Source organism: Drosophila nasuta, chromosome 2R (assembly GCF_023558535.2).
Source record: "Drosophila nasuta strain 15112-1781.00 chromosome 2R, ASM2355853v1, whole genome shotgun sequence".
Taxonomy (NCBI): Eukaryota; Metazoa; Arthropoda; class Insecta; order Diptera; family Drosophilidae; genus Drosophila; species Drosophila nasuta.
In genome coordinates, this window is record NC_083456.1 from 33,574,928 (window position 1) to 33,589,201 (window position 14,274).

A 14,274-nucleotide genomic window follows, 5' to 3' on the forward strand; every position below is an offset into this window, starting at 1 on the left:
TTCCAAGTGCACTATTTTTGACTGAATGATATACCTTAACTACGGCCTGGTTACACCGAATTTTGGTATATTTTTTATATTTTTCAAAAATACTGTTACTGTTAATTTGTACAAAATGTAGCAATTTTTTGTTCTCGTATAGCTAATCACAGACTCACAGATCGATATTATTCGACTGGTTTGCAAAACTCATTTTGATGACAATAAGTTCAAAATTAAAACTTTTGATAGATGCAGATGCCAATTATCTTTATATTCGATTTTTCTTACGCCATTAGAATGTCTATCGAAAAAGCTTTACATACGGTTTTACAATCACTACATAATACCAATGCTTTTTATATTCTCTACATTTCAGAATTCCTGGCGTTTAAATATTTTTTCTACCTACATTTTCGTGTATGTGTCAAATTAGAAATCAAAAATGTCAGCATGCTCACTTAATTTTAACAGTCGATTTATCTGCAAAGCTAACATTGTTATCGATAAGTTCGGTTGCATCCTTGAACTGGAATAACAAACCGCGCCACGACCGGCAAGTTGCTGCCTAACAATTGAGCGAAGAACAAACAAATAAAATCCTCACCATGTCCAACGCAGCAATGTTGAGCTGCAAGTTGGCGCTGTTCAGACGATGTGTCCGCGCCGTGCTCCTCAGTGTGGCAGTTCAATTTCTGCTGCTGGCAATATTTCTGCTTTTCGTCAACTTTGAATTGTGGCATCCACTGCAATGGGTGGCGGGAACCTTGCGTCTGGTGTGCAGCTTCTACACGTGGTTTGCCAGCATTCCGCTTATTGGTGCCGTCGTGCTCTACGGCATTACGCTGTCCCAGCAACATCTCGCCGAGCGTCGCTATTGCAGTACTCGATATCGCTGGATACTCAACAATGGACCCAGGAAGCTGTTGTTCCTAGGTGCACATCTGTTGGTTGGTTATCTGACAGCCTGGCTCTACACTGGCTACCTCCACAGTGACTATCGGTAAGTATATATGTACAACTGTTCATTATTTGACAGTACTTAAGTTTCAATTACTTCAACAGTCACCTGCTATATCGTTGTTATGGCCGGGATTGTCTCAGCTCCTACCACGTCTATCTACTCGGCATGGGCATTGCTGCCGGCTGCTATTACTTTGTGTCCGTGCATCTGCACTACGAGGTGACCATCGACTACCCTATCGTCGAGCAATCGAGTCCAAAAAAGCTGCGTGAGCTGCTCTTCGCCACACTGAAGACTGCGCCCATCAATTCGTTGTTGCCCACGCTGAGCTATTCGCTGATATTTGCACTGCTGGGTAGCTTTGCGAGGCAGCGCTTCAGCCACTTACTGGGTGTGGATGCGGACGATCGTCTAGTGAGCATCTTGGATGTGGCCAGTAATGTGCGTTGTCTATTCTACGCCTGGCTGCTCAGCTCTCAGATACTAAGCAATATGCATCTGATGAAACGCTTCTATGCCATGCTGCTGTCCGAGGAGCTACCGTTGATTGTGTCGCGCAATCGTTTGGCCAGCGACAAACAGCCAGAGGTTACCGTTGTGACTGGCCTTGGACTCTTCAATATCTATGTGGTACAATGTTTAGCTGCGCATTTCCTTTATGCCGCTTCCAAGCGAAAGGATTCCCCGGTGCGCCGAGAGATCTTTCAGCTAACCGAGCCCGGCAATCGGCCAGCCAATTGGCGCGAACTTTGCGATCAGTGTGTCAGTATTGTAGGCAATTTTACGGATGAGCTCAGTGATTCCATGCGACATATCAGTGTGATCAAAGGGAGCGAGCAGCATCTCACAACTGCCCACAGTGACATTAATGCCGCTCTCCTGGCAGAGAAGGTGCTACTGCGTCAGTACAATCAACTGTATGGCATTCGTTCAGCGGTTGCCCCATCCAGTGAGACATCGCCTGAGCCCCGCCATCAGCAATGGAATGCAAAGCCACAAGATGGCATACGACACGTGCCCTCTTGGTGCGAACGTCTCTCCACGCAGTTAGAAGAGTCGTTACAACGCGTATTGCGACGCATTCCCGGCATAGTTTATCTATTTGGCGAGTCCGAGGGCGCCAAGACACTGTTTCTTGTGGAGCACTCGCTGCCCATTGTGTGGATAACCCAGGCGCTGGCTCACATCTGCGTCGCCTCGCTCAAGGAGGATCGTTATGGCGTTGTGCAGGATGATCTACCGACGATTATCAAGGCGCTTCATCGCTTAAAGTGCGAACTAGATAAATTGAGCAGCAGCAACACGAGCAACTTAAAAGCAGCCACAGTCAGCTTCAATTATCTACGTTGTGCAGTGCGACGCAGTCTTTATAATGTCTGCAATTCATTCTATGATTATCTGGAGGATATTATGACACCAGGAGAGGAACTCCGTCAGCTGCAGTCCTTTGTGCATCACGGATAAGAAGTCATTACTATTATTAATATGTTATCATCATATTCATCATTCAATTGGTTTGCATCTCTTTTTCAGTAACAATAAAATTATTAAATACAGTTACAATGTACATGATATATACACTTATTGACTTTTTACCTAGCTATTTATGTTATTTGTATATAGTTTTATAACACTCAAATTGTTCAAATCAAGCAGTGACAGGCGTATCCATTATTATCCCGAGCTGGTCATGGTGACCGAGTTGCTGGAGCTTCCGCCTGTGGCTTACTTAGTGATTCATCGAATGCTCTATCCACTTCGACCGCCACTGCATCAACTTGATGATTAGCCTTTCGATCGCGTCCGTCGACGAAGATTTGTGTCTGCAGGAAGTTGAGGGCACGAAACGCCATTCCGCCCGTGGGATCATAGAATCCTTCGTATGTTTTGGCATTCCTTGCGCTGGCACTCTGATCTGGCGTGTTGGGATCGAAGGTAACGTACTCCTGCAGCGGCTCCTTGTGCCAGCTGAAGATGTTGCGCGAGTCTGAGTATAAGACATGATATAGAATATGCTTTAAATAAATTGCAAAAGCATCGCACCCAAGTCCGCCAAGACCCGAGTCATTTCACGGATTTGTGCATCCTGACGCTCCAGACGAAAATTCATTTCCGTCAATGTATTCGTCAGCTGCATCTTCTCAAACTGCAAGGCCTCGTTCTTCTTGTTCTCCTTGATGGTTTGACGAGAGTATTCGAATATCAAGAGGCCAGCGCCAATCGCAAAGATGATGAATTCTCCAAGCAGGTTGGCACCCAACTCAATGGCCATGGCCTCGTTCAGAGGCGGCACAGTGACAGGTCTGCCCAGGTTCAGGGCCCACATCTTGGTTTTCACCTCAACCCAATTGTAAACTATCCAAAGTGAAGCGTTAATCGCATGTGGATGATTCAGTGAACTACTTACACTGAGCCGGCGGCATGCAAATATACTTCCTGAAGAATGGACTCGACTTCGCATTGGACTTGAGCACATTGGCAATTGGCTTGCTAATCTGTTTTATGGCCAATACGCCAAGTTTGGCGGCTGGAAACACACCAATGACCATTGCTTACGACCTTTTTGTATTACAAAATCTTTTAGAGGAAAATCAGAACCAACAGGGCTGGCGAATAACATTGAACCGCTGTTCAGTGTGACCGCCACTTCAAATTTAAAATATGTCAAAACGTCGTACTTCCACTATTTATTTAGTAATTGTGCTTAAGTCCATATTTCAACTTGAAATTAAATTTCTTCCATTTATTTATGCCGCCCGTCATTTGATTCTCCTTCGCGTTTAAGCTTCAATCGCAATTTGTTTAATTCATCGTCCTGCCATTTAACCAGGTTCTTCAATGTCGATAATTTATTTCGCAACTCGGATCTTTGCAGTACGTGTACCTCATGTTTCTTTTTATCCTTGAGTGCTTGTCTTAAACGCAGAAATTGATTTTTAATTAAGTAATTTCTATGTGATTTACGATTTACCGTGAAATTTCAAGCCGAATCAAATATAATCCAACGGTCAGCACGAAAAGTTCCCCTATCAATTTGGACCCCAAGTCCGTAGCCGCATTTTCACGTAGGATAGGAATTCGTTTAGGTTGAGGTAATTTCAACATGTGCATTTTACTTCTTACTTCAACCCAATGAATGAATTGTCCAGCTGGTACGCATAGAATTCTCCGAAATAATGTGCTCCGTTTTGCCACGATAAGAACAATGCCGCTAACGGGCTTTATAATTTGTTTAAGGCCAAATACAGCTAATTTACCAAGGGGGAAGGCGCCAAGGACCATTTTGCATACTCGAATTTAAATTTTTTTTATATGTACTTCTATAGTGTTGACAGAAAAACATAAAACTATTTAGCTAAAGGTAATACAATGAACTGCGAAATGGCATCTAAATTTGTTCTACTCATCGACTGGTCTAATGCTCAATTGACTGAGCTTAACTTTCAGATTTTGTATTTCATGGACCTGTTCATTTACGCGATCATTTAAGGCTTCCAAATCACTGAACAGTTTTTGTCTTTGCTCTTTATGTTTATCGTGTTTTAGCTTATCATTTCGTGCCTGGCTAAGAAAACATATTGTTTTAACTTAGAAATCAATTAATAAATTCTCAGTACATAACTTACCGTGAAAATTCAAGGATAATAAGACTAACACCAATTGAAACTACGATTAGTTCACTTAATAAATTACTTCCGGTTTCAATAGCCATGGCTTGGTTCAATGGGGGCACATATTTCGGTTGATTCAGGCCTAACATTCTCATTTTCGATCGAACTCCAATCCAATGAAAGACTTAAAATTATATTAGCATAGTCGCGAGGACAGAAAAAAGGTTCAATATACTAACATTGAGCTGGGGGTGCAACGACGTAATTTCGGAATATTTTGTTTGAAGTTGCCTTCTGCTTGAGAAGCCTTGTAACGGGCTTGGTTATCTGTTTTACAAGTAAAAAGCCTAGCTTTGCTAACGGAAAGTAAACCATACTAAAATTTGCATATTCTCAAAATCAAATGACTTAATAATAATGGCAACCTAGCCTTCTGTAGTAATTTATGATAGTTACTTTGTGTTCTTAACTCAATTTAATAAAATAAAATAAGGAAAAACAATTTTAAACCAAAAAAATCACTAAAATTATGAACACGGTATATTTGGTAGATTTATCGACATTAAATAGAACATTTTGAAGTTCCACTGGCGGGCACTCTGCTCCATAAATTCTTTTACTTCAAATGAAATTGGGGGATTTTGGAGAACATTACTAACAAAGGAGTCATGGAAGGAGCTAGTTTGCTACCGGAAAAACCAGAAGGATTCTGCTTGGTGTGCTCAACGCAAACGAGCCTCGTTTGCCATCGATGTGGAGACTATTATTGCTCGAGGGAATGCCAGCTGAAGGATTGGCAACGTCACAGATACATTTGCTTCCCTATTCCGCCTTTGGTGCAACCCACGAGGTGCTCCATAATTGCAAGTATCAATACCGAAAATCTATGTACTAAAGACAATGCATATCCGCCGATAATAAAGCCAAATGAGCTAATTTCACCTAATCGTGAAGTTGCAACGCCTTTTCCGATACCAATTCCGACTGCAGCCATCGTCATAAATAATAATTTAGCAGAATGCGATAAGGAAAATAACAAGGCGGCGGCCAGCAACATAACCCCAAAAAATGAAGCACATAGTAATGATGATCTGACGAATACTTCTCCGCCCGATGCAAACATTCCAAACGGTTCAAATGTCTATATCACTAGTTTTATTTCATCCAATCGCTGTATCATACGCGATGCCAGCGAATCTGCTCAGAAAGCATATTTTTCAGTTTTGGAAAAGGTTTGTTGGGTTTTTAGATTATTTTATTGTGTTAGATATTAATATATCGCAACTCTTTTTAGTTTTTTGGATTGTGCGTGATATTTATTTTGATGATTTCAATATCTTTTAGGTAAACTCCTTATGTCAAAAGCTGCCCAGAAAATCAAAAATCAAATACGCAGAGTATGCACTTTGCAAATTTAATGGACGATACCATCGTGTCAAAAGTATAGATAGAAAGAACCCTTCACGCCTCCTTCTGTTGGATGAGGGCATAGTAAAGATGCTAAATCTAGTTGATATGCGTGAAATCGGCAGCGAGCTCGTGCAACTCCCTTATTGCTCCATGCAGGTGCAACTTGAAGATACACCCCATTTTCCTTACAATCAAAGCTTTTTTCGCCCATTTGAATTCAAGCAATTGACGGCAACCTTTTTGTCAAATGGGCGTGTTGAGCTAAAGCAAAAAGATTCCCCAAAATCTTTAAACGAGCAGATTTCCGAATTCTTTGGTCATGGAAACACGTCTGATAAAAAATCTAACGAGAGTAAACAAGTTCCAGAAGCTATCAAAAACGAAGGTAATGGTACAAATTTACAATTTGAAAGTCCTCAGAATATCCGTAAGGCTGTTGCTATCGTCCACGACGCAAATACAAATAATTCCCAACCGAAAGTTAAGGAAGTCAATTCAACAATTAATCCAGAAGCTGTAAAAATGGATTCGCGTAAGGAAATGCAACCACAATTGAACGAAATTAAGTCACTTCCAATGTCGACTGCCGATGACACTTGCACACCTAAGGAGACGGAGAATAACAACCATACTACACCTAAACCTATAGACAAATTGGTTAAAGAGCTGAATGATAATGAAAGTCCTTCTTCGCATTCAGCACAACAGTATGGTGCAGATTCAGCCAATGTGACTCCTATGTTGTGCAGCGTAAGTAATATATATTTTTTTGTATAATTCTCGCCCAGAAATGTATTTGCTATATATTTTATCTTATTTACTAGCCCTTCGAAATGCAACGCCTTTATAATAAAAGCGGAGATGGATTGGATGCTTATATTGTGGAAAGCGCAAACGCTTCGCGGGGCATTATCGCTGCTTTCGACAAGCTAAATTTAGATGAGATATCTGAAATGCGCTTTCTTTTATCTAAATTCAGCGATCCGCGTCCTTATCGCCCTGTGTAAGCAATCAAATCAATATATCATTGTACATTATGAAAATGTCTATTTTATGGATTAGCCTCAAGGAGTACGTGGTCGCATTGTTTGAGCCAAATGGCTGGTGTCGTGCCAAAATCATGGACATTAAGGAAAACGTATATTCTGTGCTGTTCGTTGACTATGCTAAAGGGGCAACTGTTCCTGAGAATTCTATCCGTCGCTATCCAGTTGGTCTGGCAATGCCTTGCTATACAAGTATTTGCCTAATCGATGGTAAAAATCCATATTCGGATATTTTTCTATTAATATAAATAATAAATAGTTTCTTTTATATTCAGGTTTCCCGCATAAGCCATCACAGCGACAAATTGATTTTTTGAACCAGAATTTAAAATTAAATACTATTCTTCATATTGACAGCGTCAGCTACTTGCAGGATATGGCTTTAATCAAGTGTAAAACATTAATTGACCAACTCAACAAGTTATAAAAAGCCATTTTTTTATTTTATAATATTTTATACTTTTAATGTGCCGTAGAAACTGCGAACATTTTTTTATACTATGAATTTTTTAATAATGATAATCTATCGATATTTGTATATTGTGCCGTTTTTACAAAGAGTATCGATACTACAAAATAAAACAAGTACTTCATACCACAATAATAGTTTGAATTCATGCGATGTATCGACCATATGTACTTACTAAAAAGTTCTTAGTCGCAAAACAGATCGCCCACAGCTCAGACTTGTGTATTGTGCGTGTATTGCAGCCTGTGCATTTAAAGTTTATTTTATTCCAAAACAGGCAATACATCTGTATACATTTTCGTCACTTCTAATATTCAAAAGAGGTAATTAAACTAAGTATAACTCATTCTTGTGTACAATTTATATGTGAAAAGATATTAACATATGCATGTTTATGTAAAGTAGCGGTGACTTCACATCGTAAGTGCGAAAGCGGCAAATTGTGAAAATTTGCCAAATAGCAAGTAGCTGGTGATGGTGATTATGGTTGATGATGCAAAAAAGTTTCGTCACGAAATTGAATCGTAGAGTAAATTGCTGATCACACATACACTCACAAACACGTTGATTTGCGCGGCAGCTTAGTGCGCTGGTAAGGAATATGTAAAGGTGAAATAGAAGTCATTCCATACAAAAGCGCACACACACATCCGCTTGTGTGTATGTGCACTGTATGTTTGATTGTGTTTGTGCATACATACGCAAACACGCCATAGGAAAATACATGGGTAATCTTCCAATTTTCTAATTCCATTGACCTTCCATAATTAGCTCTACATTTAAATAATTAATAAAAAACATTATGCGAACATTGACGATGACTAATTAAATACTGATAATGTTAATACAAAATACCGGCTTCATTTAAGCAATGTCAAATTTAGCCGAATGTACGGACACTCATTCATTGGCACAATGTCCTTCGAGAGCGGGTTCAAGGGCAGAACGCTCACACACATACACCACAGTAAATAGCCTTTCATAATATGCGAAAGCACTTTCACTTTAATAAAACTTTCCTTGTAGCTGCGCCGTTTCAAAAAGCGCCGCAAGCAAAAAAAGCTTTTGCTTGCCGTTGTATGCGCACGCCTTTTATGCGTGAGTGACAAGTCAATCACCCCCGCAGTTCGTGTCTTTCACGTGCGTGCTGCATAATATGGAAAAGTTGTGCTTTATTCCCCATCCATATAATTTTTGTTGTAGAAGGTCGAAGCCGCGCTAATAATGCTAACTTATTGCCGGTGTTCAGTCGTTGATAAGGAGATGTTAGTGTGTGGCTCTGTGTGTTTATAATTCGGGCAACCAACAGCTGATGATCAATTTTTTGTTTACACTCACAATCATACAATCGCACAAACACTCATTGTGCTCTCACACAGAACATATGTACGGTCAAATAGCCGGCTGACTAATCGCCAGTCGATGCCGTAGTCAGCAACGAAGAGTTTACTCGTCGTACAACTTGAAAGCTCTTTGCGTCAATCGGGTGGCTTTTAGGGGTAGCCTGTTGCCTTGGCGTTCTCTCGGCTCAAAGAGAGATAGGGAGCACGAGAGAGATTCATAGGTAGTCGGTTGGCTTTTTCAGTGGTCTCGTGGTTCGTGCTCACATTGCAATTACCGAGATTCTGAACGCGTTGCCAAATTTTCCACTAAACCTCACTGTGACAGTCGAACATTTTCCGTCATTGTGTTAAAAGCAACGAGCGCAGTTTGCTTTACAAACGCACCAAATATTCTAGCCATACAACGCGTCGTTACTCTTTGCTGTTTGGTGCGTTTTACCCGTGTTGAAGCAAATTCGAAATATATTTTTCGCGGACTATACAGCGCCAATTTAGCGGGCCACAAAATGGTTAACGTAACAATTTATGATGAGGCACCACAACTCAAGGTAACTTGCTGCTCCGGCTTCCACTTCGACTTCGCGTACAGAATCCCCTGTGTCAATGTCATAGTTAATTTCACAATTGTGCTATCCATAAAGATATAAAAGATATGCCTGGTCTCTCATATCAGTAGCAATACTTTTTCATTTCGCCTCACGAATAAAACAAAATTATGCAACTTTTATGTGCTGCACATGCAAAAGTTGTATGTGTGTGTGTGAGTGACCTTCGGCAATGCAGCGCGACAGCGGCAGCGTCGTTGGCTATGCAAAATTTCTTCTTCCATCTGTCAGATTCACAAGAATGCTCTCTTCAGCTTTGTCTTTGTCTCTCTTACTCTCTCTCCCGTACTGGCTGGTGGGTGGTACGCTTTGCATCCACTTGCTCACTCTCCCACTCTTACAGTGTTTACTTTCAGTGATGGCATTTATTGATAAAACATTGGGTGACATCTTGTGGGCCATCAACAATTGCGATATGATATTGGAAATCGATAATCACAAATTCTTTGTTTATATTCTACCGTAGCCCAACGAAGTACCACAAAACATGGCAGCCGGAGCTGATTCCCAATTGGAGCACATGTGCCGTCTGCAGTTCGACTCGCCCGTTCCCCATGTGCGTCTCTCAGGCATTGTGTGCACCATTGGTCCCGCCTCCCGCAGCGTGGAGATGCTGGAGAAGATGATTGCCACCGGCATGAACGTGGCACGCATGAACTTCTCGCACGGCTCGCACGAATACCACGCTGAGACCGTGGCCAATGTGCGTCAGGCTGTTAAGAACTATTCGGCCAAGCTGGGCTATGAACATCCCGTTGCCATTGCTCTGGACACCAAGGGTCCTGAGATCCGTACTGGACTTATTGGTGGCAGCGGCACAGCTGAGATTGAACTGAAGAAGGGCGAGACAATCAAGTTGTCCACCAACAAGGACTTCCTTGAGAAGGGATCCCTGGAAGTTGTCTATGTTGACTATGAGAACATTGTCAATGTTGTCAAGCCCGGAAATCGCGTCTTTGTCGATGACGGTCTCATCTCTCTTGTAGTTCGTGAGGTGTCCAAGGACACCGTTGTGTGCGAGGTCGAGAATGGCGGAGCTCTCGGCTCCCGCAAGGGCGTGAACTTGCCCGGCGTGCCAGTGGATTTGCCCGCTGTGTCCGAGAAAGACAAGTCTGACTTGCAGTTTGGTGTGGAGCAGGATGTGGACATGGTCTTTGCATCATTCATTCGCAACGCCGCGGCTCTGACCGAGATCCGCAAAGTACTGGGTGAGAAGGGCAAGAACATTAAGATTATCTCCAAAATCGAGAATCAGCAGGGCATGCACAATCTGGACGAAATCATTGAGGCCGGCGATGGTATCATGGTCGCTCGTGGCGATCTGGGCATTGAGATTCCTGCCGAGAAGGTTTTCTTGGCCCAAAAGGCGATGATTGCTCGCTGCAACAAGGCCGGTAAGCCCGTCATCTGCGCCACTCAGATGCTGGAGTCCATGGTGAAGAAGCCTCGTCCCACACGTGCGGAGATCTCCGATGTTGCCAACGCTGTGCTCGATGGCGCTGACTGCGTCATGTTGTCTGGTGAGACCGCCAAGGGCGAATATCCACTCGAGTGTGTGTTGACCATGGCCAAGACTTGCAAGGAGGCTGAGGCTGCTCTCTGGCACCAAAACCTGTTCGCTGATTTGGTGCGTGGCGCTTCTGCATCCACACTGGATGCTCCTCATGCTGCGGCTATTGCTGCCGTTGAGGCCGCCAACAAGGCCAAGGCTGCCGCTATTGTGGTGATCACCACCAGCGGCAAGTCAGCCTTCTTGGTGAGCAAGTATCGTCCACGTTGCCCCATTATTGCCGTCACCCGTTTTGCCCAGACAGCTCGTCAGGCCCATCTGTACCGTGGCCTGGTGCCACTTATCTACAAGGGTATGTTTGCGGATTTGTTGCATTTTGAATGCATCTATAATATAGTTTTCAATTATTGTAGAACCTGCCCAAGGTGATTGGCTAAAGGATGTCGATGTGCGTGTGCAGTTCGGTCTGCAGGTCGGCAAGAAGAACGGCTTTATCAAGACCGGAGATTCTGTGGTCATTGTTACGGGCTGGAAGCAGGGCTCCGGCTTTACCAACACCATTCGTATTGTGTAAGTAGACTGATTTTCTAGTAATCGACAAAAGCACTATAAATTTACTCCTTCCTTTACAGTACCGTCGAATAAATCTGGACGTTGTTGCCAGAAATGAGTGGATGCAACACTGTTGCAGCGTTTTAAGCGCTGAGTGCTAGCGTCACTACTGTTATTAACCAAGTTAATTTATTACAAATATTGGAAACCAAGAAGAAAAAGCAAAACACGGAATATCGGAATACTAAATCGAAATTGGACACATTTACCCGCTGCTGAAGCGCCACAGATCGGCTCCCAAGTGTTGAGCCGTTCACACACAACAAACTCAGATATAATTTATGATTGTTAAATATAATGTTCTTCATAGTAACAAAGAGTAATAAACACTATCTATATATGTACAATATGTAACTCGAATTGTGTTTTCGTAAACAAGTTGCCAATGAAAGTTAATACTCAGAATAATACTTTAGAATTTGCTTTCAGTTTAAAATCGTCGACAGCTCATAAAAATTCTTGTTTCTTCATTTTCGTTATAAGTTTGTCAAAATTTCGCTTTTTATTACATTCATTGCGCGGTCCGCAACACGCGGATCTTCGCCTCTGCATTCGGTGACGCCATGGACACATCAAGAGTGCCACAGTTACTCGAACGATGCCAAGACGACAAATGTAATGAACGAATCCAATCCTACTCTCATAAGTATTTGTTAATTTTTTCTTAACAGAAGGCTATGGCTAAACTCGATTGCGGACCTTTTACATCGCATATGGACTACAAATCCCGATTGCAGTTCAACGCGCCTAGCCTAGCTTATCCTCTGAGTGGAATAGTTTGTACTCTCGGCCCAGCTTCCAATGAATTCGAAGTAATAATAAAGCTAATCCAAGCCGGCATGCGCGTGATCCGTATGAATTTCTCGCACGGATCGCACGAGTACCATTGTCGGGTTATAAAGGTGGCTCAGCAAGCCATCGAATGCTATGCCAAGCATATCGGAGTCTACAAGCCGGTGGCCATTGCTTTGGACACTAGAGGACCTGAAATACGTACGGGGCAAGTATCGGGTAACGATGCCACCTTAATCAATCTGACGCAGGGCGAAAGCATTAAACTGTCAACGAAGAAAGATTTAGAGAACAAATGTACAAAGGATATTTTATACGTTGATTACGATAATCTGCCAAAAATTGTAAAGCCCTGCGATATAGTGTATGTCGACGACGGACTTATAGGATTGCGTGTTAAGGAGGTATCTGGAGTTGAAGTGCTCTGTGAGATACTAAATAGCGCAAAGCTCGGATCCCACAAAGGCGTCAATCTTCCTGGTCTGCCAATTGATTTGCCTAGTGTTAGTGAAAAAGATAAGAGCGATCTGCTATTTGGCGTAGAACATAATGTCGACCTGGTATTTGCTTCGTTCATACGATGTAAGAACGACCTCAAAGACATACGCGATGTAATGGGTACCAAAGGGAAGCACATAAAGATCATATCAAAAATTGAGAATCAGCAAGGCATGCAAAATATTGACGAGATCATTGCAGCATCAGATGGAATTATGGTGGCTCGAGGGGACCTAGGTATCGAGATTCCCACCGAGGATGTTTTGCTTGCCCAAAAGTCGATAATAGCCAAATGCAACAAAGCGGGGAAGCCTGTAATTTGTGCCACTCAGATGTTGGAGTCCATGGTGAGCAAGCCGCGTCCAACGCGTGCCGAAGCCTCTGATGTTGGCAACGCCATTTTTGATGGAGCCGACTGCGTAATGCTATCGGGTGAAACAGCCAAGGGAAAGTATCCTGTAGAGTGCGTCAAGTGCATGGCAAATATCTGTGCGAAGATCGAATCCGTGTTGTGGTACGAACATATTCAAAATGAGGTGAGAAGTGTTATTAAAAACTCTGGCCTAGATGGACTCACATCCATCACGTCCGGCATTGCTGAGATAGCATCTTTAGGTCAGGCTAAAGCTATAATTGTTGTCAGTTACTGCCCTGTAGTGGCACAATTGCTGAGTCAATATCGGCCCCGCTGCGCTATTATTATGCTCACGCAGTGCCCGAGGGTGGCACGGCAGTCTGTGATATTCCGAGGCATTTTTCCGATCGTCATCGAAGAAATGGTGAATGGGTGTAACGACTTTGGCAGCATTTTGTCATCCGGCATCAAGCAAATGGTAATGATGCAACTTGTTGACGTAGACAAGGATGTAAAACTAATGACCGTCGATGCTTTGCAAGCGAAAAAGATATCTTTCCGTCTTTTGACCGTCAAACATAAGTCTACCCAAGCCAAATGCCAGGAAACTATTCAGGCTCAAGCTAAAGGCATAAAGGATCGCTCGATGAAAAGTGAAATAATTAAAAAGTGTAAAAAGCAGACAGATAAAACCAAATCCCCTGAACAGATTGAAAAGTGTAAAAAACTGGCTGAAAGAAGGAAACACCGAGAGCAGGCCAAAAAGGAACGGGAAGAGAAAAAAAACGCGGAGGCTAGAGACAGAATTTGTAAAAAATTATTGAGCCAAGCTAAAAAGCACAAAGATGATGACAAATAAATGTTCCAAATATTGTGTATTTGAAAATCTATGCGTGATAAATTGTAACAATCAAATTGAAGATGTTTTTGATTGCACCTAAGACTGAAACAAGTGTTTCAAACGTTCTTTCAAAAGATTAATGTTTTCTAGAAAATAGTTTAAATAAAGTTGTGCGATACAAATATTTAAGGATAGATTTAATAATCTAAATATGTAGATGGTATTCTTTCGAGAACATT

General features: G+C 42.2%; 6 protein-coding genes across 9 annotated transcripts; 4 read left to right on the forward strand and 2 right to left on the reverse strand.

Annotated features, from left to right (window-relative positions):
- The first annotated feature begins 398 nt into the window (after window positions 1-398).
- Window positions 399-2,407, forward strand: LOC132784725 (nucleoporin Ndc1). The gene is made up of 2 exons (XM_060790547.1): window positions 399-982; window positions 1,045-2,407. Exons 1-2 carry the CDS (start codon window positions 588-590, stop codon window positions 2,405-2,407), a joined length of 1,758 nt encoding a protein of 585 aa, XP_060646530.1. The 5' UTR covers window positions 399-587.
- A 47-nt stretch (window positions 2,408-2,454) lies between these two features.
- LOC132784734 (putative OPA3-like protein CG13603) lies at window positions 2,455-3,504 on the reverse strand. The gene is made up of 3 exons (XM_060790558.1): window positions 3,351-3,504; window positions 2,987-3,298; window positions 2,455-2,930 (listed from the first exon to the last, which is right to left on the reverse strand). The coding sequence occupies exons 1-3, from the start codon at window positions 3,490-3,492 to the stop codon at window positions 2,632-2,634; spliced, it is 753 nt and encodes a 250-aa protein (XP_060646541.1). The 5' UTR covers window positions 3,493-3,504; the 3' UTR covers window positions 2,455-2,631.
- A 720-nt stretch (window positions 3,505-4,224) lies between these two features.
- Window positions 4,225-5,031, reverse strand: LOC132784735 (putative OPA3-like protein CG13603). The gene is made up of 3 exons (XM_060790559.1): window positions 4,794-5,031; window positions 4,570-4,738; window positions 4,225-4,508 (listed from the first exon to the last, which is right to left on the reverse strand). The coding sequence occupies exons 1-3, from the start codon at window positions 4,927-4,929 to the stop codon at window positions 4,343-4,345; spliced, it is 471 nt and encodes a 156-aa protein (XP_060646542.1). The 5' UTR covers window positions 4,930-5,031; the 3' UTR covers window positions 4,225-4,342.
- Window positions 5,032-5,129: 98 nt separating this feature from the next.
- LOC132784723 (uncharacterized) lies at window positions 5,130-7,605 on the forward strand. Its single transcript, XM_060790544.1, has 5 exons — window positions 5,130-5,786; window positions 5,899-6,714; window positions 6,789-6,967; window positions 7,027-7,220; window positions 7,286-7,605. The coding sequence occupies exons 1-5, from the start codon at window positions 5,223-5,225 to the stop codon at window positions 7,435-7,437; spliced, it is 1,905 nt and encodes a 634-aa protein (XP_060646527.1). The 5' UTR covers window positions 5,130-5,222; the 3' UTR covers window positions 7,438-7,605.
- A 48-nt stretch (window positions 7,606-7,653) lies between these two features.
- On the forward strand, window positions 7,654-11,903 carry LOC132784726 (pyruvate kinase). 3 transcript variants are annotated; one of them, XM_060790550.1, is made up of 4 exons: window positions 7,654-7,802; window positions 9,894-11,289; window positions 11,351-11,507; window positions 11,570-11,903. In XM_060790550.1, exons 2-4 carry the CDS (start codon window positions 9,915-9,917, stop codon window positions 11,580-11,582), a joined length of 1,545 nt encoding a protein of 514 aa, XP_060646533.1. In that variant the 5' UTR covers window positions 7,654-7,802; window positions 9,894-9,914; the 3' UTR covers window positions 11,583-11,903. The 3 variants fall into 3 exon arrangements, with proteins under 3 accessions (XP_060646533.1, XP_060646532.1, XP_060646531.1); XM_060790548.1 differs by lacking the exon at window positions 7,654-7,802 and adding an exon at window positions 9,147-9,370; XM_060790549.1 differs by lacking the exons at window positions 7,654-7,802; window positions 11,570-11,903 and adding an exon at window positions 9,146-9,370 and having other exon boundaries at window positions 11,351-11,511.
- Window positions 11,904-11,958: 55 nt separating this feature from the next.
- LOC132784724 (pyruvate kinase-like) lies at window positions 11,959-14,219 on the forward strand. Of its 2 annotated transcripts, none has more exons than XM_060790545.1 (2): window positions 11,959-12,164; window positions 12,221-14,219. In XM_060790545.1, the coding sequence occupies exon 2, from the start codon at window positions 12,227-12,229 to the stop codon at window positions 14,051-14,053; it is 1,827 nt and encodes a 608-aa protein (XP_060646528.1). In that variant the 5' UTR covers window positions 11,959-12,164; window positions 12,221-12,226; the 3' UTR covers window positions 14,054-14,219. The 2 variants fall into 2 exon arrangements, with proteins under 2 accessions (XP_060646528.1, XP_060646529.1); XM_060790546.1 differs by having other exon boundaries at window positions 12,224-14,219.
- Window positions 14,220-14,274: the final 55 nt, after the last annotated feature.